A 24,484-nucleotide genomic window follows, 5' to 3' on the forward strand; every position below is an offset into this window, starting at 1 on the left:
CTTTATTCTTTTTGTAGTTTTCTCACCCAAATCGTCTTCCCTCATTTCCAAATTCCAATTTAGAGAATAAACAGGAGTATGATTTGAATGGAGAATGACGTAATTGTGTAATTTGTTGTGTGGTACCATTCTAGCATCCACCAGTGTAGGGACAGAGATAGAGGGTGATGTATCTTGCATTTCATATATACACTTATACTATGTAAATATTTTTGTGTATAGGTATACATATACATGCATATATTCTTCCATAAATATTTATAGCTTTTTTACTACAAGTGTCATTGTCTCACTCATGAATGGTATCCATAGTTAGTTGACTAGGAGTGGATAAGGAGTAAATAATTTGCTCAAGAGAGAGTTCATGTGCCCATATGTCCAGTTAAATACCTTCTCCATTTCCCAAAACACTACTTGACTTTTTGCCAAGCAGTTATTTACTAATGGAAGAAGTGTCTTGTAAAAGGCAGCTTTAAATATTTTAAATCTCCTGCTATATTCAGATTTATCCTGATTCATGGCAGAGAATTAGGGTAATAAGTGTCAGAAGCAGTTCATTTGGGTTAAGGGATGCTAAGATTCCCCCCATTTTAAGCTAACAAACCATATCTTTTTAAGCCTAGAAGCTGCTTACCTAAGAGGTTCATATTTGTTCTTCTCTCCATCTGCTTTGATTTCTTCTTCATGTTTGCCTCAAATGCCACATGCAACTTATTGATTCCATTTTAGGTTGTGTGGACACTGAGGAAGCAGACATCTATCTGCTCATCGATGGCTCAGGGAGCACCCAGGCCACGGATTTCCATGAAATGAAGTCCTTCCTGTCAGAGGTGGTAGGGATGTTCAACATTGCTCCCCATAAGGTGCGGGTTGGGGCCGTTCAGTATGCTGACAGCTGGGACTTGGAATTTGAGATCAATAAATATTCCAACAAGCAGGATTTGGGAAAGGCCATTGAGAATATCAGGCAGATGGGTGGGAATACAAACACAGGCGCAGCACTGAATTTCACACTGAGTCTGTTGCAAAAAGCAAAGAAGCAGCGAGGAAACAAAGTGCCGTGTCACCTTGTTGTCCTGACAAATGGCATGTCCAAGGATAGCATCTTGGAGCCTGCAAACAGACTGAGAGAAGAGCACATTCGAGTCTATGCTATCGGGGTCAAGGAGGCCAACCAAACACAGCTGCGAGAAATTGCAGGAGAGGAAAAAAGAGTATATTATGTGCATGACTTTGACGCACTGAAAGACATAAGAAACCAAGTTGTTCAAGAAATCTGTGCTGAAGAAGGTAAGAGAAATCATGGCTTGATCTACTGACTTTCACAAATTGCTCTCCTGGCAATAATTGACATTACTGGTTTAGAAAAATAACAAAAATTACTAAGTTGACATTTGTTGACCTGTGTAACCATGTTTGTTCTCTAGAACAAAGCTAAGAGTCCATTATAGTGTTGTTCTAAATACTATCTGAAGCGTAAGAAAAATATTTGAAGAAATTTCCTAATAATATTAATTAGCTTCCTCTCACAATTCTTCATGAATAGAGATGAGTATACGCCACGTGTGTAACATGATAAAATGATTTCAGATTGTAAGGAGTACTTCAGGTTTATTTGAATGTCTTTTTATAAAGCTTTTATGAAATCTTTTAGAGCTCTATCATTAGTTTTCAACCAGGAGTGATTTTTGTGCCCTCAGGGGATATTTGTCAATGCCTAGAGACATTTCTGATGGTCATAACTGGGGGATGCTCCTGGCATCTAAGAGGTAGAGGTCAGGGATACTGCAAAGCATTCTACAGTATCCTACAATGCAGACTTTCCACCTCAGTAAAAATGATGCCTGATATGTCAGTGATGCTGAGGTTGAGTAACCCTGAGTTATGTTTTTAAGCAAATTATTAAATAACAAATAGAATATTCTCATTTTCATTGTCTTCTGTGCTTTTTTTTACTACTAATGATTCTTAGCAAATACACACTTCAATATAAAATTATTTGTGTTTTAGATTTTCCTGTTTACTCTGAACTTTTTACATGTAGCTGACTTGAATAAACATCCCAGTTTTTCCTATGTAGCTTGCAAAGAGATGAAAGCTGATATCATGTTTCTGGTGGACAGTTCTGGAAGTATAGGACCTGAAAACTTCAGCAAAATGAAAACCTTTATGAAAAACCTGGTGAGCAAATCTCAGATTGGAGCAGATCGGGTGCAAATTGGTGTAGTCCAGTTCAGTGGCGTCAATAAGGAGGAGTTTCAGCTCAACAGATTCATGTCCCAAAGCGACATTTCAAATGCAATAGACCAAATGGTTCACATTGGAGAAACCACCTTGACTGGTAGTGCCCTGGGCTTTGTGTCTCAGTACTTTAGCCCCACCAAGGGTGCCCGACCCAACGTCAGAAAGTTTCTCATCCTCATCACGGATGGTGAAGCTCAGGACGTAGTAAAGGAACCAGCGGTAGCGCTTCGACAAGAAGGCATAATCATCTACTCTGTGGGAGTGTTTGGCTCCAATGTCACCCAGCTTGAAGAGATCAGCGGGAGGCCCGAGATGGTTTTTTATGTTGAGAATTTTGACATTCTGCAGCACATTGAAGATGATCTTGTTTTTGGAATATGCAGCCCCCGTGAAGGTAGGCATGGGCATACTCACTAGCAGGACTATCCGAACAACAGATGTCTTTTTTAGCCCCTATTTCTTGAATTAAGTGTAGTTCTGTTTGCATATGGTAAACTTCTGGTTTAATTGAAATGTTTCTCCTAGTGGCTTTGACCTGTTGAATTAAACAGACAGGAAGAATTTTGGTTTACCTAGACCCATTCCCACTTGCAGGCAAATAGCACTAGAGTGATGAATCTCCATTTAAGAAAAATGATATCATACCGGGTCTTTGATCAGGTTCCCTAGAAGCAGAAATTATGTCAGGGTCTTTGGAAGTGATTTATTGAGGAATTTTCAGAAGGAGTGTAGGAACAGGACCGGGCATGGGTAGGAACTGAACAAGGAAATCACCTTAGCTGGAGTCTAGTTCGGCCTGATCCCATGGGGACCTCTAGAGCACGAATTACAGAGCTGGTCTTACCTTGAGGCGAGGGGCTCAGCCTTGTTGTGTGCCCTGTGTCACTGGGCTACGTGTGGGTTGCTGAGGCAGGCCTGGCATTTATCCTCCCAGACAAGGTGGCTCCCCTTTGACCTACACATCTACTATACATAGAGTTTATTTTTGCAATTTCTAAAGACCAACACTTGTATCAAATGGTGATAATGTTTGGGAAAACACTTAGATATTTATCAAATTTTATAAAGGAGGAATAAAGTAAGAGGACTTGAGCAATGGTTGCTTCAAAGGAAGTAAGGAGCATAGTCCCCACCATCTTTCTGTGAAACCACAGAATAATGGAAATGATCAAAAGTCATGGAAATGTAGGGTAATGGAAATGATCAAATTAAAAACTCAGCAAATATCAGGGGCTGATTTACACTGGGACCCATAGGGCTTGATGAAACGGGCATTCTGAAAATGAAGGAGATGGATCTTCATGGAGTTTAAAGGGAAGAGAGGAACATTGTTTTCATATTCAAATAACAGTTCTGTTCAACTCCCACTGGAAGGTTTGGTGCTCGTGATCTGTATTTTGTAGGAAAAGGAGTACACCTGGTTTGTATTTCCTGGTAATTTTACCCAGAACAAATAAGAACTTTCTGAAGTGTTCTGACACTGAGTAATCTACCCCCAGCCTCCTGGGTGATCCAAGCAGGCTTCCCAGGCAGGCCAAGACTATGGGGACATAGTTCTTCTACATAAATTCCCAAGTAGAGCCAGCCTTTCTTGGGAATTTGGTTAATGGCTCTGTACACATGGCCTGCAATTCATGGAGATAAGTACATTGGCTCTAAGGTTTTCAACAGCCCTTACATAGCCAGCAAGTGGATGGCATAAGAAGAAAATGGGGCACCTCTGGGACTGTTGGTTGGCGGGGCGGGGCGGGGGGGCAGCTTCTTTTTCACTATTCCATTTCTCAAGAATGGACGAGTTAATGTTTGGATCATGCCTTTCTATGGCCTGTAGAGAGAATGTGCTACATAAGGACTAAATAAACCATCTTATAGTTCCCCTTCTCCAGAACTGATGAGTTAGATTTGAAACACTGCGCCTTTGGAGGGAACGTGCTACACATGGATTAAGAGTTAATTGTGTCTTTCCTGCTTTACTTTTCCATGGTGCTGACCGACCTCAGATGTAAAAAGTTAATAGGAGCATTATTCTAGAACAGCTTAGTTGGACCAAGTGCAAAGTGGGCTTATTTCTATGATGAGATCCCAAAATGAAAATAGATGTTTCAGAAAAGTCAAAAGTGAGGAAAAAGTAACTTTGAAAAGTCAGCCATCAGAGAATCATGAAAAATATAGTGTTGCCAAATTCATTTTCATTTGGTCATTTCCCCAGGGTTTATATTAAGTATACAAATCTTAAGATCCCTGTGGCCAAAAAAAAAAAAAAAAAAAAAAAAAACGGCAAATTTGTATAAATGAAAGCACATGTTGGAGAAACCACTTATACAGAAAAATTTACACAGAATTTATTTCTTTAGTCCAAAGGTTTTTAAAGTTTTTATTCCTAACAATCCTGTGATTGTCACACTTCACCCCATCTCACTCCCTGCAGTGGGCCCTCAGTTCACTCCTGCCTTATCTTACAAGCTTGCCTACGTGAGTGTCACCTATGTACTGCCAGCACAAATGTAGGTGTATTGTCTCTCTTATCCAGGGAGTCAACATTCTAATGCACAGCATGATCCCCATGGAGAGAAAACACTAGCAATTTAAAAAAAGGTTGGGGCGTCTCCCATGCTGTCCAAAGCTAATCTCATATGGTTTACCTTTCTCTTCCTCTTCCAGAATGCAAGCGGATTGAAATTTTAGATGTTGTGTTTGTCATCGATAGCTCTGGCAGTATTGACCATGATGAGTATAATATCATGAAGGATTTTATGATTGGCTTAGTGAAAAAAGCTGATGTGGGCAAGAATCGGGTCCGGTTTGGGGCTCTCAAGTATGCTGATGACCCAGAGGTACTGTTTTATCTGGGTGACTTTGGCACAAAACTGGAGGTAATTTCAGTGCTCCAGAATGACCAGCCCATGGGTGGCAATACTTATACTGCTGAGGCACTGGGCTTCTCAGACCACATGTTCACCGAAGCCCAGGGCAGCCGCCTGAACAAGGGGGTCCCCCAAGTCCTCATTGTGATCACCGATGGGGAATCCCATGATGCTGATAAACTCAATGCCACAGCAAAGGCCTTGCGGGACAAAGGCATTCTTGTCCTGGCTGTGGGGATTGCTGGTGCCAATCCTGTGGAGCTGTTAGCCATGGCAGGATCAAGTGACAAGTACTTCTTTGTGGAGACTTTCGGAGGTCTGAAGGGAATATTTTCAGATGTGACAGCCAGTGTCTGCAACTCTTCAAAAGTAGGTAAGGTTTGTCAACTACATTTTTCCTAATTATTAGCAGAGGGACAAATGAGAGAAAAAACAAAGCAATAACTGTCAGGAACAAGTTTTCCAGAGAGAAGAGAAGGAGCTCTAACTGTTTCATAGGACTTTCTATATTACAAAATCTCAGGGTTGAAAAGACCTCAGGGATATTTCATTCAGGCTCCTCCCCAAAGAGAGATAGTTTCTGCAGCATTCCTAATCACTTTGTCCTAAACTCTTCTAATGATGGGGAATTCACCAGTTTTGTTTTGGTTTTGGCTTTTTTTTTTTCCTTTTTCTTTTAGCCAGGTCTTACTCTGTTGCCCAGGCTTGAGTGGAGTATCACAATCACAGCTCACTGCAGCCTCAATGTTCAGGACTGAGGTGATCCTCCTGCCTCTGCCTCCCCAAGGAGCTGGGACTACAGATGTGTGTCATGAGGCCTGGCTTGGGCCACTACACCTAGCTGAATTCACCAGTTGTGAACAGGCTGCATCAGAACACAAATTTGCTTCCACATTTTTTCCACCCACTAGTTCTTTTCCCTTCTCTTTATCCAGGAAATCAAATTCTCCTCCTAAGAACCAGCTATAATTGCTTGAAGTCTTCTTTCCTTCAGGCTAGAAGTCCCCAGTTTCTTTGCTTATTTCAGTTATGGCACAAGGTCATTTAAAATGTGGAGCCCAGCATTAAAAACTCTGTTGCAGCCTCAGAGGTTTTCAGGACAGAGCATAGTGGGACTTCCTTTGCACTGAATGCTGGGCTTCTATTCTGGCAGCTGGAGATCGCTTTGCTGCATGAGTGTATGTCTTCCCTCCATCATTTTGCTGTCATTTTGTACTTCTGGTTCAGAGGAAGATTGTTTTCTACTTAGTTTCCTGTTTTTCCCAAGATGTATTTTACTAAAGATACTAAATGTTTTTACTAGATGAATTGCTATTAATTCATGATTCCAACATCTAGATATAGTAGTTCTTTTTAAAACTCATCTAACTTCTCTGGTTTTCCTACGCCTTGGCTTCTTAGAATGCAGGTACAATCTTTTTCTTTCACAAAACTAACTGAATCTTTGTGGGCCTTACTGAAAACTGGTACAAATCTCTTCTCAGTAGCCATTGCCCAAAATGTGATCTACCCTTCTCAAGTTCCTTATAGGAGCTGACATTGCATTTTCATATTGAAAGTTCTCCTTTGGATGGAAAAACAGTACTAGATTTCCTTTATTGAAATCTGAAACAAAGTGATTTAATGAGTTAACCAAATCCTAAAGGATCAATTTACCATATTTCTTCTTATCACTTCCTTATTTATCTGGACTTGAGGAATCTCAGATACCTTTAATGTTTCCGAGGCTATAATGAGAACTAAGTTAGGACAGTGGTGAATCACTGGGAACGATCATGCTTACCAGAAAGCTAAGGAACACACATGTGCCAAGCATAACTCGTTCTTTGGCAGTGGCCTCCCATGTTCTTCTTGTTTTATGTTTGCTGTGTTAATATGGGGGAAGCATCTCTATATTGCATTGCTTGTTCACAAGTATTTTTCTCAAGTAGGTATTTTTGCCTACATATAGCAGAAGGGGGCTGATGAAAACTGACTGGATACAGACCAAAAGGCATTTTGTTAAAAACCTCTTCTCAATATGCACTAATGAACTAGAAAAATATTTATTGGCTCAAATGACCATGGAGGCTAAGTCAATAATATGAACCATCTGCCTCTTTGTTCGAATCCCTACATGTATGTGTGCTTTGTTTTCTCTTCTCTTGATGTGCTACTACTGTCACCAGGCTTTCTGGAAGAGCTTGGGCTAGATTGTAGATGACAACAAATTTTCCTTAGCACTGGCCCTAGTTCTCTGGCATCTCAGAAAATAAAATGGCATAAGACCAAACAAACAAGCCAAGAGAAGCATAAAAAGATGTGTGAGTGATTCATGCCTTGTACTGACTTTATGAACTGATCATTTGCTTTTATTTCCTCTCCAGTTAATTCAATTAGTTGTGACCACGGGCTAGCATAAGATAAGAAAGCCCTTCCAGAAATAACATTTCTATATAGCTGCGAACATTTAATTTACTCTTGGTGGATTAAAGAAAGAATAACAATCTGGGTTTGCTGTTGTTGTTCCTTCCCCTCTTTATAGATTGTGAAATTGACAAAGTAGATCTCGTTTTCCTTATGGATGGTTCAAATAGCATTCACTCAAGTGACTTCACGAAGATGAAGGAATTTCTGGTATCCGTCGTTCAAGACTTTGATGTCAGCCTCAACAGAGTGCGTATAGGAGCCGCACAATTTAGCCATAACTATCGCCAGGAGTTTCCACTGGGAACTTTCATAGGTGAAAAGGAGATATCATTTCAGATCGAAAACATCCAGCAGCTCGGTGGAAACACACACATCGGTGACGCACTCAGGCAGGTGGGACATTACTTCCGGCCAGACATGGGCAGCAGGATAAATACTGGTACCCCACAGGTGCTGCTGGTCCTTACAGATGGCCAGTCCCAAGACGAGGTGGCCCAGGCCGCGGAAGCCCTGAGGCACAGAGGCATCGACATCTTCTCCGTGGGCATCGGGGATGTAGATGACCAGCAGCTCATTCAGATCACCGGGGCCGCAGAGAAAAAACTGACAGTGCACAACTTCGACGAACTGAAGAAGGTCAAAAAAAGGATCGTTCGCAACATCTGTACCACAGGGGGTGAGAGCAGTAAGTATTTGGCGAGTTCTTCATATCGATTCCCCGCACTGTCTTCTCTGGCGTTTTCCTCAAGCTCCATTTTCATCCCCTGGGGCTGCTGGGAGAATGTAGATGTGTGCCTCTGGATTTCAAATCGAGCTTTCACAGTTAAATAATTTTTGTGACCTGTGGATTGAGAAACAGGGTGCTTGAAATCGGGTGCCCTTTTTTCTCCCTGTCTCCTGGGTGAGCAGGGCTCCTTTGTGAGTGGGAATGCCTGCCGTCAGGTGTGAGGAAAAGGCCGTTGTTTGCAATCTGGCTGGTTTCAGAGGTTGAAGAGCATGCCTCAAAGAAAGGGAAATATTTGACTGAGTTTTGGTTGCTTGGCAATATGGCCTATAGGGCTGCCAAGAGCTGTGATACAGGTAGGTAGGAAACCTCCCTAGAGGTTTATATCTTTATTATGAAAGTTTACCGCAGAAGTTAGTAAATATCTTCTTTACATTGAGTGCATTTTGACACTTTCAACAGATGAAAGTCAAATGTCTTAAAGGAGAAGTAACTTCTTCTGTTATACAGACACCTTATGGGTTGGCTGTGATTCTGTTTAACTCCCCATGGCAAACATTAACCCCAGATTTCCACTCAAAAAAAAAAAAAAAAAAACCTGCAAGGTCATTAAGAGGCAGCTCTGAAAACAGCCTGACAGTAAATCCTTGCCCTATGGCCATTTCTGTCTGGGACAAGTTGCCTAACTTCTCTAAGTTTAATTTTCTCACCTCCTAAATGTGTATGATAGCAGCACCTAGTCCAAAAGAACATTATGAGGATTAAATGAGAAAATGCAAACTTTTCAAATTGTACTTTAAGTTCTGGGGTATATGTGCACATCTTGCAGGATTGTTGCATAGGTACACACATGCCATGGTGGTTTGCCGTCCCCTTCCTCCTGTCACCTATATGCAGCATTTCTCCCAATGTTACCCTCCCCAACCTCCCCACCCCCCGCCATCCCTCCCCTAGCCCCCAACAGACCCTAATGTGTGATGTTCCCCTCCCTGTGCACATGTATTCTCACTGTTCAACAGCCGCCTATGAATGAGAAAATGTGGTGTTTGGTTTTCTGTTCTTGTGTCAGTTTGCTGAGAATGATGGTTTCCAGATTCATCCATGTCCTTACAAAGGACATGAACTCATCCTTTTTTATTGCTGCATGGTATTCCATGGTTTATATGTGCCACAGAGAAAATGCATATTTAAAGTTTAGTAAGTGTAACACCTGGGATATAATTATAAAGTCCCTTCATTTTTGTCTGCCAGTGACCATTAAATTGATTAATGGAGGCTAGTCTTCCCTTGCCCCTCATCACTTTCAGGAAATAAAAGAATCTCCTTTTGGTGATTAATATGTCCATCCCAGTGTAATATTAAAACTTTACATTTTATTTAAGGTTACTCCACATTTCCAGCTTGCCACAGGCTGCCTTGCTGTGTGAGAAGTGGCTGGCGTTTCACCCTCTGTCCACAGCCTTTCACTGCACTCCCCATCTTCTAGGTGCTGCGCCATCTTACTAACCACAGTTTCTGGCCTCTCCAGAAGGAGAAGGTACTAGGAAAGGGGGAACAACTAAAGGGATACAGGAAAGTTTCTAATCTGATGAAACTGTCAGTTCTCTGACAATAGCCCATGTCTAAAGCTGGGTCCATTCATAGGTCCTTCAAAGATTCCACTTCCTGCCCCACATCATCACCTCCCCGACCAAGCCACCTTTGTCTAAAGATCTCTCCACCACAGTTTTTTTTAGGAAGGTAAATATGTCTCTATTCCAGAGTGTCCCTTATGCCTTTCTCAGCCTCTGGGCATCTGGGGATGCCTCTAGCTTTGTTCAGCTGAGGTTTCTCTGCCCCCCTCCAGGGGCTCCTTAGGTGATTAGAGGAGGCCAAAACAGCTTGCTGTTCACTGAGCCATATCAGCTCCATGGTCAACAATAACATATCAATTGCTGGCCAGGCGCAGTGGCTCACCCCTGTAATCCTAGCACTTTGGGAGACCGAGGTGGGAGGATCACAAGGTCAGGAGTTCACGACCAGTCTTGCCAATATGGTAAAACCCTGACTCTACTGAAAATATTTTTAAAAATTAGCTGGGAGCAGTGGAACTTGCCTGTAGTCCCAGTTACTCAGGAGGCTGAGGCAGGAGAATCGCTTGAACCTGGGAGGCGGAGGTTACAGTGAGCTGAAATCGCACCACTGCACTCCAGCCTGGCTGCAGGGCAAGGCTCCGTCTCAAAACAGTGAAACAAAACAAAAAACAAATAACATATTAATTGCCCTAATAAAAACTGGGAATTGCAGCCCTCCAATGTGACTGCCTCTTCTCTGTAGGGAGGGCAATATGCTATCCTGTGCCTCGTGCTTTAGAATTTCCAGGATTAGGTTATCTCCAGGTTGTCTCTGAAAGCCTCTCTCAGCTTGAAAAGGAAATCAGCTGCTCTCCTTTCACGTGTGTCTGTGCCTAATGGGAGAGCCCACAGCACATCAACACCTCTCTCCAAACACACTTTTCCAAACCACAGTCTCAAACCTTTAATAAGACCTGATGTGCTGGTTAAAGGTTAAGAGTTCTATAGTTGATTTGGGACTACTGGCTTTCTAAATCCTGCTTCACATACTTTGGAATGTATCTGATTACCTCAGCCAACCTTCAACATTAATTTCTTGTTTCATGTGAAATGCTCAAGCCCAGTTATTAGGCAGAAAATTATCTCTGAACCATCTAGTTTCGATCTGAGTGCCATGAAAGGAAACCCTGTGGAAAGTAAGAAACAGGGATATGAACTCCAAGTAGTTAACGAGTTAATTTTTAAGGAAATAGTCATGAATGCAAAAAATAAGAAAAATACTCTGTATTAAGATAAACGAGGTTATTACTCCAGCAGGGAAGAATGTGAGGCAGGCTGTGAGCTGAAGACTGATGAGGCTGGAATGAACACTGATAAAGCTTCAAAGGCATGTACAAATGTATTAGGGGATGCCAGTTCTTTTTAAACTATAAATCCCAAAATAAGGAAATCAGACAGTAGCTGCGTACAGCTCAAAGCAAACTGGACTGAAGGCCTGAACATTTGCTCTGCTTCTTACTAAAATATGCATAACTTTGGAGATATCACTACCTTTTCTGAGTCTTAGTTTTCTGGTTTGTAAAGCTAAATCATCTCTAAAAGTTCCTCTAGTTGTATACTGTGATTCAACATATGTGAAAGGGAGGTCAGCCGCCATGGAGCTATGAGGGAGGTAACTAAGAATCAGTATTTTTTGAGCATCTACGAAGAGTTAAGCCTGGTACTCTACGCACTTTGAATGTACATCTCACTTAATTTTCCCAACATCTTATGTGGTTTGTATTTATGTTTTCATTTATAAATATGGAAACGGGGGTTCAGGGGAATGTTGGTAGCCTTACCTAGATCATACAGGAAGTAAGACTAAGCACATTTGGAAACCTCGGCTTGTCTGACCACAAGCTGTTCCTCTCACCACCCCCACCCCTGAGTTTTTTGTTAAATTAAGCTGTTTTCTTGATATAGTTGTTGTCTAGGTTATCTGATGTTGACATTATATATAAAGAACTAGTATCTAAGTGTTGTGCTTCACCAATTAATAACTGGAGCTTATTAAGTCATCATAGGTTTGTATCTTTGAAATTGTTTCCACAAGCTGATATTCCCTAAGGAAACCACTTCCTCCTAAGCTGTCACTTCCAATAGCATAATCCAGTAGCAGAAGTAGCAACCTGCATGACCTGTCATCACTGGCTATCCAGGAAGTAGTAGAGTAAGTGGTTCCACATGTGGACCCCAAGAAGCCTAGATCTGAATCCTATGAGTGAGACCCACAGTATTAACAGTGAGACCTTGGGCAAGCTTCTGTGTCACAGCTTCCTCATCTGCAAAATGAAAAAGGGCTTCTACTTATTCTGTGTCTTATGAGGACGAGTGAGATCGTGAATTGGAAGTGCATGGTAAGTGTTCACTGAGACTTAGCTAACATCATAGCATGTTGCTGAGAGTACCATGAAGTGATCTCTTGAATGAAAATTCATGGCGTAATGGGTTAGTTCACAGAAAGACAATTTACCAAGACTTCCTTAGTTTAGGGACTTAAGTATTTTAGCCCCATTTCAGAGCTATATTCAAATTTAATAAATATACATGGTATTTTCTTAAGCAACTGAACTCCAAAGTCTGTTTTTTCACCTTTATCCATGCTTATTTTCTCAATTTTTCTTTGAGACTGGCTATTCTGTTCACTAGGGGAGACTTTGAGCTATTTTCAGGATGTGGAGGTTCTGCCTTCTTTTGGCATGGAGCCATGATTAGGTAGCAAAAGAATCAGAAGCATCTCTCATCCTCTGTATCTATCATTATGGATAGATGAATCAAAAGGGAGACTGAGTAAAAGACCAGTCTGATTCGGGTAAGAGACAACCTCAGGATTTGATTCAAGAGATGTGGAAAATATAAGGAAAAAAATAGACATTCATTTCCAACTTTTCTTAATAAGGAGCTCTTTTTATGTTCCTGCCTTAACTGGGTCTGGGTTCTCCAAAAAACAGAGCTTGAAGCAAAGTTTACATGCCAATACTTTATTGGGAGTGCAGTCCCAGGGAAGCAAGAGTGAATGGAAGGGAAGTGATGCAGAAAAGGAGGGGAAAGTAAATACAAGGTACTATGTTATGTTACCAAGTTAGCCACAGCTTGAGAAAGTGTAACTGGAATATTGGTCATGCAGAAAATCACTAGAGAAGCCCTATAGAACCACCATGTAGACCAGCCCAGCACGGGGAATAAAGGAGAGGATTTACCTGACAATACCTTTGCATCTACTGCCTCTTATAAGTCAGAGAGTAACTTCCCTACACTACTGTGTTGCATTACCCAGCCCCTTCGGGAAACTGCTGGGAAACCAGAAACAGGTCCCACAGTGCACTACATCTAGGGCTGGAAATGGTGAAGGGGCCAGTGCCTCCCTGAGTTCACGTGGGTTGCACACGGGCACCAGAACCACTGAGGTCCTTCTGCAGTGAGCATGGTGGAGGCCGTGTCAAAGCCAGGCTGTCACCTCTGTGGTTAGCAGACTAACAATGGTGGCAGCTGGGCTGGCTCTTCAGTGGACAAATGTCTATGCCTTGGCGAAGGGAGGAAGCAAATCTGGGAGGTATACAAACTGAGTCTATAACATTCCCTAGCTGTATTTTATAGATCATTCTTTTTTTAATCGAAAATACCCCGTCTCTCAAAGTCCCAAACAGATTTATCCCCTATCCCAGCTAATAACTACCACTTTCCCCTTTAAAGTATTTTCTCAAGAATCTGTCTTCTAATCTTACAAATGTACCCTAGCCTCTTGTCAGTATTTCTTAATACCAAGAATCTGTGATCATCAGCTCCAATTAAGAACTGTCTTTATAAATGAATAATTAGAATCAGCTTTTGTGCTTGGCAGGAAACAATGAGACTGTAACTGTCTGGTCCAATTCACTCTTTTCTGTGCTTTTGTATTTTTATTTTGAAATATATATCCCCTTATTTTTTTAGACAAGAAAATTATTGCTCAGAGAAGATAAGAGCTTCCAAAAGTAGTTTAACAGTAACAGAAGTAACAGAGTGGTGACCAGCATATGACTGAAACTGAACTTCTGTCTTCCCGCTCGTAGACCTGACCCCCAGGATTCCACATTGCAATTGGAGGACTAGTCAAGGGCTCAGCCTGCCACTCTTACTACTTTTATCACCCTCTGTAGCCAGTCCTGCTAATTACCTTCTTAAATATTTTGCTTTTATTGCCCCTTTCTTATTCCCACTTCTGTTATCCTAGTTTAATTCTTTATTATTTCTTTGGAAATCCAATTTTAGCCTTCTCTCTAGCTCACGTCCAAAACTATCTCTGCTTCCAGTCAATCTGCCATCACCAATGGCAGATTCTCTATAAAGCACAACATGTGTCGTGGAAGACTTCAAGACAGGGCTCCTGATTGAAGGGCAGATGTCTCAATGAAGTTTTTAGGCAGTTGCATGAGAGCCTCTTGCTCAGTATGGTTTTGTCTCTCTCACTGTACTTAGACATGTGATTACTAATTCTGGACTTGTCTACCAAATTCCATTCCTTCTATCACATGATTATAGAATCATTTGTCAATTAATTAAACACAAGAAACTTGTTTACCTAAATAAGTTTGTACTTTCAGCAATCTAGACAAAAATTTAAAATACACAGTGTTTATAGGCGACAGTTGCCAAGGTCACTTGATGTCATTTTGGCATTTCTGCTGGTTGGTTTTTTTTCACACGAGTCTATTTTCCTCAAAGACATTATCATATCTTGGTTACTACCTGGTTTTCTGCTCCCAGAAAAACAGTCATCAAAAATGAAACTTTCAAGCTCAAGACAGATATTAGAAGATATAGATGCAAGAGGAATTTTGGAAAGGATATATTCTGATGCTTTTTTCTAACTAGTTTATCTTATTTTCTGATTAAGAAGAGATTTCCAATAAAGTAAAATATAGTAAAATAAGATGTCCGATCTTTCAGATTTTTTGATAACACTTTGATTTACCTTGAATCTCATGATGAAAATTGATTATCAAAGATTTCTGTGTTCCCTCAGTCAACTCATCTCTCATAAAAAATTAAGTTGCCAGCACTTGTTTTAAAAGTTGAAATTGACACTTTTGGTTTTAAACGCTTGCAAATGACCAACTGACCAGTGTGTCTGGAAGTAGTTAGGCATTTGTCTTTACAGGAAATATCTTAAAAATTGCTAATCTAAGCAAAGCAAATTAAAAACAACCACTCATTTTATCAAGCAAGCCGTATGTGTTTAATTTGCTGAGAAAGATTAGAGTTGTTAGCCAAGTTAAAAATTCTTGAAGGAGGAGTGCATCACATGACTTTATTGTTCTCTGAGTAACTGCCTTTAGGACACTCAGCTTAAAATATCAAGCCCTTTCTTGTTTCTCCAACACTTAAGTTTCCCTAGAATTAATAAAAATAAGAGCAAAGCACTTTAATGCTACACCCCTCTAAGTATTTCTTAACTCCAGAATGGCAGTGTCCTTGGCTTCCGGAATGGCTGAGCACCTAAAGCAGCACCGTTTTTTGACATGGTCGAATGTGAATAACTTGGTTACCAGTTTCTTCACTTGTCAAACAAGCTCTCAAAGGATCTCCTGAATTTTTTGGTATTGTTTTTTTCTTTTCTGAGTGGATGTTAGTCAACGAGAGGAATCAAAGGCCCATTTTAGAAAGATAAATCATCAAAACCATTCCTTAGATGAGTCCTTTGTGATTTACTTTTTTCTAAGTAAATTTATTCAAATGTTCTTAAATTTCCCTTATTATAATTTAATATTTGTTGAATGACTTCAATTGGTAAGTAGCATTCTATGAATGTCTCATTTTAGACTCTTAACATTCCCACAGTGTACTTTAGACATATATAAATGATTCTGCATGGCTTTTTCAAAGCTAAAATATTTCAGAACTTCATTATAGAATCATCAGATTTGATATGAACTGAAAAAAAAAATGTACCCTTACACTTTTACAGATTAAAAGAGTTGATTCTTAGCCTTTTCCTTTAATTATTTATGCCCTTCTTTGTGTTCCAACTTTATAACTGAAAAAGAATTTCAAGTTCCTTGATTCAGACATGGTGTCTGAGTTAAATAAAGGTGTTCGTTTATTTATTAAGGCATGCTTTTCCTTTGAATCCTAGACTGTTTCGTGGATGTTGTGGTGGGATTTGATGTCTCAACTCAGGAGAAAGGGCAGACTTTGCTCGAAGGTCAGCCTTGGATGGAAACCTACTTTCAAGACATCTTACGTGCCATCAGCTCCCTCAATGGAGTAAGCTGTGAGGTGGGCACAGAGACTCAGGTCAGTGTGGCTTTTCAAGTAACAAATGCCTTAGAAAAATATTCTCCCAAGTTTGAGATCTACAGTGAAAACATACTGAACAGCTTGAAGGATATAACAGTTAAAGGACCATCTCTTCTCAATGCAAACCTCTTGAATTCTCTATGGGATACATTTCAGAATAAATCAGCTGCTCGAGGAAAGGTAACATGGCTTTATCTTATTTGTTGGTCTGTGATTGCAGTGAACTCCTTTTAACTCATTTTTCTTTTTGAATACTTTCTTAGGTGGTCCTTTTATTTTCAGATGGATTGGATGATGATGTTGAGAAACTCGAACAAAAATCTGATGAACTTAGAAAAGAAGGTACTGAGTGTGGAAGAAGAGTGTGAAGGGAGTGCTTATTAACTTTATAATATCAGAACTAAATTTCCAGGCTCTTAAATTTTGAATAACCCTGATTTTGGCAATCGCTGTATTCTGTATGTACTAGGCAGAACAAATGAGCTCTCAGAATATTTTGACGTCTACTTTTTTCTTCATGCCTTATGTGTATGAAACAGCATTGAATACAAAGTCCTATCTTTTGTCTCATATTACTGTATTTCTTCTTCCTGACCTTTCTGGAGAATGTTTCGTTGTCTCTCACCCCGCATTGTCTAATATTGCTCTAGTGTCAGCAAAAGTGAACAGTATGTTTTCTCCTTGACCAAGGAATAATATTCAGTTTTCTTCCAACACTCTTAAAGTTTCCAGAGTTGCAAGCATTGTTGGATAAGTTTGCTCATGTTTTGGGGCTTTCTAATCAGTTCCTTCCTTCAGACCACAGATGGACCAACCATGGTGTTTGAGATTTTTAAGCTCTGGCACCAGGCTTTTGGCTTTTGAAATCAAAGGCCAGTCTGATTTATTGTTGGTTTTTATGAAACCATGGATCAGGGGAAGTGAAATACATCCACATATTCTTGTTTGACTAAGAATAGAAGTCCTCTTCTGTAAGTGGGTGCTATTTCTGCCTCACCTACATCTCCTTTACTGGCAGATTCACCCATTCTCTAGCTGCTAGCAACTCACAGCTTACTCTTTCTCAAGAATTGCCTTTGACCAGTACAGCTGCCTCACCTGGAAGGTTATTCTCCACCTCATCCTTGGGCAGCAGATTAGATTACAGAGTTGGACCTTTGCCTCTAAATGACACCAGTGGTGTGGTGCAATTGATGCTCCAGAGCTTCCTGGGATCAGGCTAAATAAAGCTAGACTCCAGCTGCAACACTGTCTTGCTCAGCTTCTTCCCCTGCCCTGTCCTGTTTTCCTCACTCCCTTTCTTCTGAAAGTGCTTCCTCAACAATTTGTGTGCCTCCACATCCTCATCTCAGACTCTGTTTCTAGGGAACCTGACCTAAGATACTACTTCTCAGTTTAGCTAATAGAGGTTGAGAGGACTTTGTCTTTTCCGTTTGGTTCTCTCTCTCTGATCTTAAACAAATTGCAAAATTCTCTGAGTTTACCACTAGGGAGCATGGGTTTTTTTATTTATCCCTTATTTACTAAATCTGCCTTGTTTCTATTCTCTCTGGTCTTGGCCTTTGTTCATGAGCTGTAATTAAGGTTTTAATTAAGACTGAAAAAAGATCGTAGAGGGCTTAGTTGGGATGGGTAGGGTTTTGTGTTTTGCTGTTGTTGTTTTTGGTGGTTGCTGTTGTTTTATTTCATTTCAGCTTTTCCTTTTTGGGGAAAAGCTGTTTCTCTTGAAATCAACAGTAGAGTCTCTTTCAGGGTGTGCTTTGGAATACCCAGAATTCTAAGACCAAACATTTTTCTTTCAATGCCCACTGAAAAACTAGTAAATCGGTATCAACTTCAGAAGCTATATTTTGAATAATATCCTCAGAAATTTAGATTCTTCAAATGGAAGAGAGAAAGAAATCATGGAAATAACGTTCTTTGAAGTGTCCAATTCTTTGAAAAGTGACCATCTTTGACATGGTCAAATGTGGATAATTTGGTTTCCACTTTCTTCACTTGTCAGATTTACACCAAACAAGATCTCAAAGGATCTCTTGAATTTTTTGGTTCTGTTTTTTTTTTTTCTTTAATAAAGAAAATAAAGTGGCTTTCAGTATGGACAAGAAGTACCTCTCTCACTGGCTTCCCATCCTTTCACACAGGACTTCACTGGGTGCGGGGCCCTATGATCTATTGACCTAGGAAAGCTTCCTTACTTTCAGGCCAGGCATCAATATGTGTAAACTGTGCAATCACCACTGAACAAGAAGAGACAAGGAAAAAATCCTTGATGGTGGACGTGGCTTTAAAACTTATGCATGTGGATTGGGGCTTGAATTAATTTATTAATTTTTTAGAATTTATTACCCTAGAATCTACTCAATGATTCTTTATTCTCACAATTTTGAAAATCTTTTATTTCTTAATTTATTGTTAGACAATTGAAAACATTGTGTTTAGGATCATATGACTCATTTACTGGATGAGTCTGAAAGGAGAAGATTGGAGTCCCCTGATCCTAAGAAAAGCAGTTATAAATAAAAGTTATATGCATATTTCTTGCAAGTCAACAATCCCATGGTTATCACTCTTAAAATTTTACATTTTCTGGATATTATAAGAAAAATCAGATGAAAGAAGGCTTTTTTTTTCTCTTATAAGTAGATCCATTGGCATGCCTTCTCTTGATCGCTAAACACCAGTTGATGTACAAGCATTGCATATCCCAGCCCCCTCCACAACCTTTTTCTCCCCCTCCTCATTCTCATTCCAGAAGAATGATGGACTGTCCTGGTTTGTTTCGGACAAGATGGGAACTTTCAGCCCTAGAACCAGGAAAGACCCAGGAAATGAGAACAAATTGGTCACCTTATTCTTAGGTGGTTTGTTCTTTTTCTTTTTTTGAGATAGAGTCTCACTCTGTCGCCCAGGCTGGAGTGCAATGACGCGATCTCATCTCACTGCAACCTCCGCTTCCCGGGTTCAAGCGATCCTTGTGCCCCAGCCTCTCCAGTAGCTGGGACTACAGATGCATACCACCTGGCTATTTTTTTCTATTTTTAGTAGAGACGGAGTTTCACCATGTTGGCCAGGATGATCTCCATCTCCTGACCTCATGATCTGCCCACTCAACCTCCCAAAGTGCTGGCATTACAGGCGTGAGCCACTGCCCCTGGCCTCTTTCTTCCACTGCAGCTAACCATTCTGTTTTGCTGTCTTGGAACTTAAACCTCTCCAATATGTCCCTGAGACTTTATTATCTTGATTTCTCTCTTCATCTACTCATTTTATGTAAAATCATATCATATAAACTTGTTTAAGAAGGCGTTCTTGACTCTCAGCCAAGTCCTTGGATATTTATCTATTCTGCTTCATTGGTACCCAATTCTCATCAAAGAATTCTTTACCCATCCATAATAAAATGAGAAAAATGTTCCCAATGGAGTCAGGTTTACATGAAGCTAACTGTATTTGATTTTAAGACTGGCCTTTATTCCAAGATTATATCTTTAGCATATTTTTATTGTTAAAATATCCTTTGAATGTAGGCTATAGAATTAGGCTATCTGGGTGAAAAATCTAAAACTACCACTTATAGGCCATCATTTAACCTCTCCAACTGTGTTTACTTGTCTGTAAAATAGGACTATAATTAGACATACCAGTAGAGTTATATTTGTACCTTACAAATAAGATAATGCATGTAAAGAACTTCCCCATTTTCCAGGCACACAGTTTCTATCAACAAATGATAGTACTGTTGTTGAATTCTCTTCCACCATGATGATGGTCAGATTTATTACCATCATTATTTAATGTTCTTACCTAGCAAAATAAGTCATTGGCAACGTGTGTTGGTCCTAAGCAGTTGTATTTGCTATAATCTTATTCATAAAACCCCAAAGCCTCCGAGCCACAGCTCTTGATGATGGTGTGTCATCTGTGTCTAATTGCCTGAGAATAGGCCCCTTACTCTTTTACTACTTACACTTCCAACTGGGTTATCGATGCCTTATCACGTCATGTAGAGCTGTGCTTTTCAAACTTTAATGTGTGTACAAATCACCTGGGGATTTTGTTAAAATACAAATTCTGATTCAGTAAGTGTGGGCTGGGCCCTGGGATTCTGTATTTCTGATAAGCCCCCAGGTGATGCCAGTGCTGCTGCTCCAAGGATCCCCCACTGAGTGGCAAAAATGTAGAACATGTATTTTCTGGTTTTGATACAGGTTTTTGCTATTGCCCAGGCTGGAGTGCAGAGGCACAATCACAGCTCACTGCAGGCTCAACCGCCCAGGCTTAAGTGATCCTCCCACCTTAGCCTCCCATGTAGCTGGGAACACAGGCATGTGCCACCATGCCCGGCTAATATTTTAAAAATTTTCTGTAAAGATGAGGTCTTGCCATGTTGCCCAGGCTGGACTTTCTTGTTACGTGAATTTCTCTGTGCTTTAGTATGCTTTAGCAGACTTCTTAGAACTGTCTCCTTCAATCAGGGAACTGGAAGTTCTGTTAAAATTTTCCCTGTCTCCAATTTAATTAGTTTTGAAAAATGTAATTCCTTTTGTGCTCTTATTATAGTCTTGTCACTTGTAAGGTTTAAATCATGTGGTTGGGGGAAGTGGACAGTAAAATGACTGTTCTCTTGCAACTCTTCCGAGAATAACAATTTAAATATGCTTGCAAAAAAATATATATATATACCCAATCCACCTCACCTGGAACATTGTAAACTCTGTCGGATAGGCCTGAATGCCCTCATCACTGTTGCTGTGGATGGACCTGCTGATTCAAGTGACTTGGCTGATCTTCCCTATATTGAATTTGGGAAAGGCTTTGAGTACAGAACACAGCTCTCTATTGGCATGAGAGATCTTGGGAGCCGGCTGTCAAAGCAGCTGGTAAGTTATTCCGAAAAGACTGGTGAGCTTAAATTATCAATTATTTTGTATATAGGTTTAATATTTATGCTTTAGAATTTGAACTTACCGTGAATATTTGGGAATGAAGAAAGGTGTTTATGAATTAGTGAACAGCCTAAATAAGAGGGTTTGTTTGGAAGAAATGTAGTATAGTTAAGAGTCATCAAAGCATGTTTAATTTATATGCTTGGCCAAAAAGGAGGAGGAGGAAAGAGGGAAAAAGAAGAAAATTTAAACAGCGCCCACAATCACGTCCAAATTATAGCCAAAGAACGTAAGTGACAGAAAGAATCTGAGATGCAAGTGAGAATCGGCCATTACCTCCACCTGCCAGTTTTCACACCCCTTGCATATCCTAGGCATAACAGCTTTCCACGCTGAGTGTAATTCCAGTGTTGAAGATGTGTATTTTTCCTGGGACAAGGCCTATAAATGAAAGCAAACTACATTTGGAGTTAAACTAGAGAAAGAGTAATCTGCTCTAAAACTGGAAGAAAAGCCTAGTAACGGTAAACCTCACATGTTGTGCTTTATGAGCAGTTGAAAGATTTTTAAGGGTTGTGACTCCTTGAGATTTCGTGTGTGTGTGTGTGTGTGTGTGTGTGTTTTGAGACAGTCTCGCTCTATCACCTAGGCTAAAGTGCAGTGGCATGATCTCAGCTGACTGTAACCTCCGCCTCCTGGGTTCAGGCAATTCTCCTGCCTCAGCCTCCGGAGTAGCTGGGATTACAGGCACCCACCACCCTGCCCAGCTAATTTGTATATATTTAGTAGAGATGAGGTTTCAGCATGTTGACCAGGCTGGTCTGAAACTCCTGACCTCACCTTATGTTCCATTTTTAAACCTAATGCCTACGTAAGATGCGTCTCAATCATACTTGTTTTGAAAACATACAAGAATTCAAACTTGAGTGGTAAAGCATCAGCGAGCTCTATGTGACTCTACTTTTACTTTAATGAATGACTGGCAATTTTGTAATTTGCTTATAACTTATAAAATCTTTAATTGGTAAATGAGAATACTTTCCAAGGAAGTGCTGGCTCCTGCTATTTTCCACCTGTAAAATTTATATATATATATATAGGTATTTAAGCAGCTTATTAAGTGTCGTAATTATGTTAAAATAATTACGTAAAGAATATGAAAGTTTTGTTGGAATTCCTTTCTACATGGGAAAACAGTGTTTGTTTTTACAAAACGTAATTTTTTTCCTGTCAATCACTCTTTGAAATCTGTTTGGTAATTCATAGAGGAAGGAAATTATTCTTCAAACCTGTCAGTTTTTGTATATCATATAAATGGAATACTCTACAAGGAAAAACTTAATCATAGGTCAGTTTTAATGTTAATAGTAATAGGTTTGATGCTGTAGAATTTGGGTGATCCAAAGAAAATTGGTGTTATCTAATATGAAATCATAGTATCCATTTTGTTATTGTTTGCTTTCACACATTTCCAGTTTTATTGCTTTTTCTGAAGTTGTCAGGAAAAAGAATTTCATAATGTCAGAAAAGGAACGTTATATAGTAGGAAACAATCAAATGGAGAAAATTGCTAAATGGCTATAACAAAACATTTTCATTTTTCATTGCACTAGAAATTTATTGAAAAACTTCACAATACAAAGATTGATTCTCCCCTACTAAAGTGAAGTCTAACATTTATTGAAAATATACTTTTTCTAAAAGTAAATCTGATGAGTTAATTGTAAAAATGTAAAGCAATATATCATCTATTCAGGGGATGACTAGGTATGTCCAGGATGAAATTTATTCACATTTGAAAATATATGGATTTTTTGACCAGAGTATAAAGAGGAATATTCTCCCACGCTCCCATCCCTTAGAGCAAGTGCTTCCAATATGTTGCACATGTAATTTGTGTTTTTGAAATTCTTCTGTTCTGGAAGAGTTTACCATTGGACTTAGTTCCAAGATATGTTACATTGGGCACTGTCTAAATTCTCTAGCATACCAAGGTTTCGCAAAATGAGGAAATAGTATGCACTCATTTTATTGAACAAAATACTGGAGGAAGAATTACATAGGGAAATCAACAATATCATGGTCAATGCTAGGATGAGATGAGGCAGGGACAGACAGCCACACTAATCAGTTGGCATGCAGTCAGTTTGCCACAGCTAAACTGATACCAATTTGAAAACACAAACATTTTTGAGTTGATTTGGGATACCTCACATGGTGGAGAGTGCAGATCATGTAAAGCACTTACGCATTTTCCAGGCACACAGTTTCTATCAACAAATGATAGCACTGTTGTTGCTGAAATACCTCCTCCACCATGAGGACGGTCAGATTTATTACCATCATTATTTAATGTTCTCACTTAGCAAAATAAGTCATTGGCAATGCTATGTTGGTTTTCTTTGCAATAATCGTATTCATAAAACCCCAAAGCCTCTGAGCCACAGCTCTGGATGATGGTGTGTCATCTGTTCCTAATTGCCTGACAATAGGCCTGTTACTCTTTTACTACTTATAGTTCCAACCGGGTTATCAATGTCTTATCAGATCATGTAGAAATGTGCTTTTCAAACTTTAATGTGTGTACAAATCACACCTGGGGATTTTGTTAAAATACAAATTCTGATTCAGTAAGTGTGGGATGGGCCCTGAGATTCTGTATTTCTGGAAAGGAAAGATTTCTAGAAGGAAAGATGGAAGCAAAACAATAAAAAGTTTCATGCATTCTTTCTAAAGCACAGTCATTTTAATAGTGACCAGGCTTCTGAAACTGTGGTGGAAGTCTGGATTGCATGGTTGAACTTGTATACATGATTTGAGAAGCAATACCACCAAATGTAATGTATTTCTTACCCTCTCCCAAGGTCAACGTTGCAGAAAGGACATGCTGCTGTTTGTTTTGCAAGTGCATTGGAGAAGATGGCACAATGGGAGATTCTGGACCACTGGGAAAAAAGGTGATTTTAGTTCAGATTTATGGGTTACTTTGAGTTGTAGTATGTCCTTCAGATATGGGTTTAAGTAGAAATAAGGGGTGATTTTTAATTTCTAAATAGAGCCTCTTAGGTAAGAGTTTATTATACTCCTCTTTGTATATGTTAAATTAGATAGTCATGGATTTTCCTTGGCATCCTAAATTGGATTCTGTTTAAAAAGTTTTTGTCTGTAATCCCAGCACTTTGGGAGGCCGAGGCGGGTGGATCACGAGGTCGAGAGATCGAGACCATCCTGGTCAACATGGTGAAACCCCGTCTCTACTAATACAAAAAAAAAAAAAAAAATTAGCTGGGCACGGTGGCGCGTGCCTGTAATCCCAGCTACTCAGGAGGCTGAGGCAGGAGAATTGCCTGAACCCAGGAGGTGGAGGTTGCGGTGAGCCGAGATCGCGCCATTGCACTCCAGCCTGGGTATCAAGAGCGAAACTCCGCCTCAAAAAAAAAAAAAAAAAAAAAAAAAAAAAAAAAAAAAGTTTTTGTAAAA

The 24,484-nt window shown here is 39.9% G+C and overlaps 1 protein-coding gene across 1 annotated transcript in view; it reads left to right on the forward strand.

The window, feature by feature from the left end:
* COL6A6 (collagen type VI alpha 6 chain) overlaps window positions 1–24,484 on the forward strand; it is a 109,903-nt gene that overhangs the window by 5,566 nt on the left and 79,853 nt on the right. Inside the window, exons 4-11 of the mRNA XM_064378681.1 lie at window positions 730–1,290; window positions 2,081–2,638; window positions 4,906–5,481; window positions 7,633–8,202; window positions 15,952–16,295; window positions 16,379–16,457; window positions 20,844–20,998; window positions 23,869–23,961. Of these exons, the coding sequence (XP_064234751.1) occupies window positions 730–1,290; window positions 2,081–2,638; window positions 4,906–5,481; window positions 7,633–8,202; window positions 15,952–16,295; window positions 16,379–16,457; window positions 20,844–20,998; window positions 23,869–23,961 (2,936 nt within the window). The remainder of the gene's footprint in view (window positions 1–729; window positions 1,291–2,080; window positions 2,639–4,905; window positions 5,482–7,632; window positions 8,203–15,951; window positions 16,296–16,378; window positions 16,458–20,843; window positions 20,999–23,868; window positions 23,962–24,484) is intronic.

The sequence above is a fragment of the Aotus nancymaae genome, unplaced genomic scaffold (genome assembly GCF_030222135.1).
Source record: "Aotus nancymaae isolate 86718 unplaced genomic scaffold, 86718_ANA_hifiasm-v0.15.2.pri h1tg000019l, whole genome shotgun sequence".
NCBI classification, from domain to species: Eukaryota; Metazoa; Chordata; class Mammalia; order Primates; family Aotidae; genus Aotus; species Aotus nancymaae.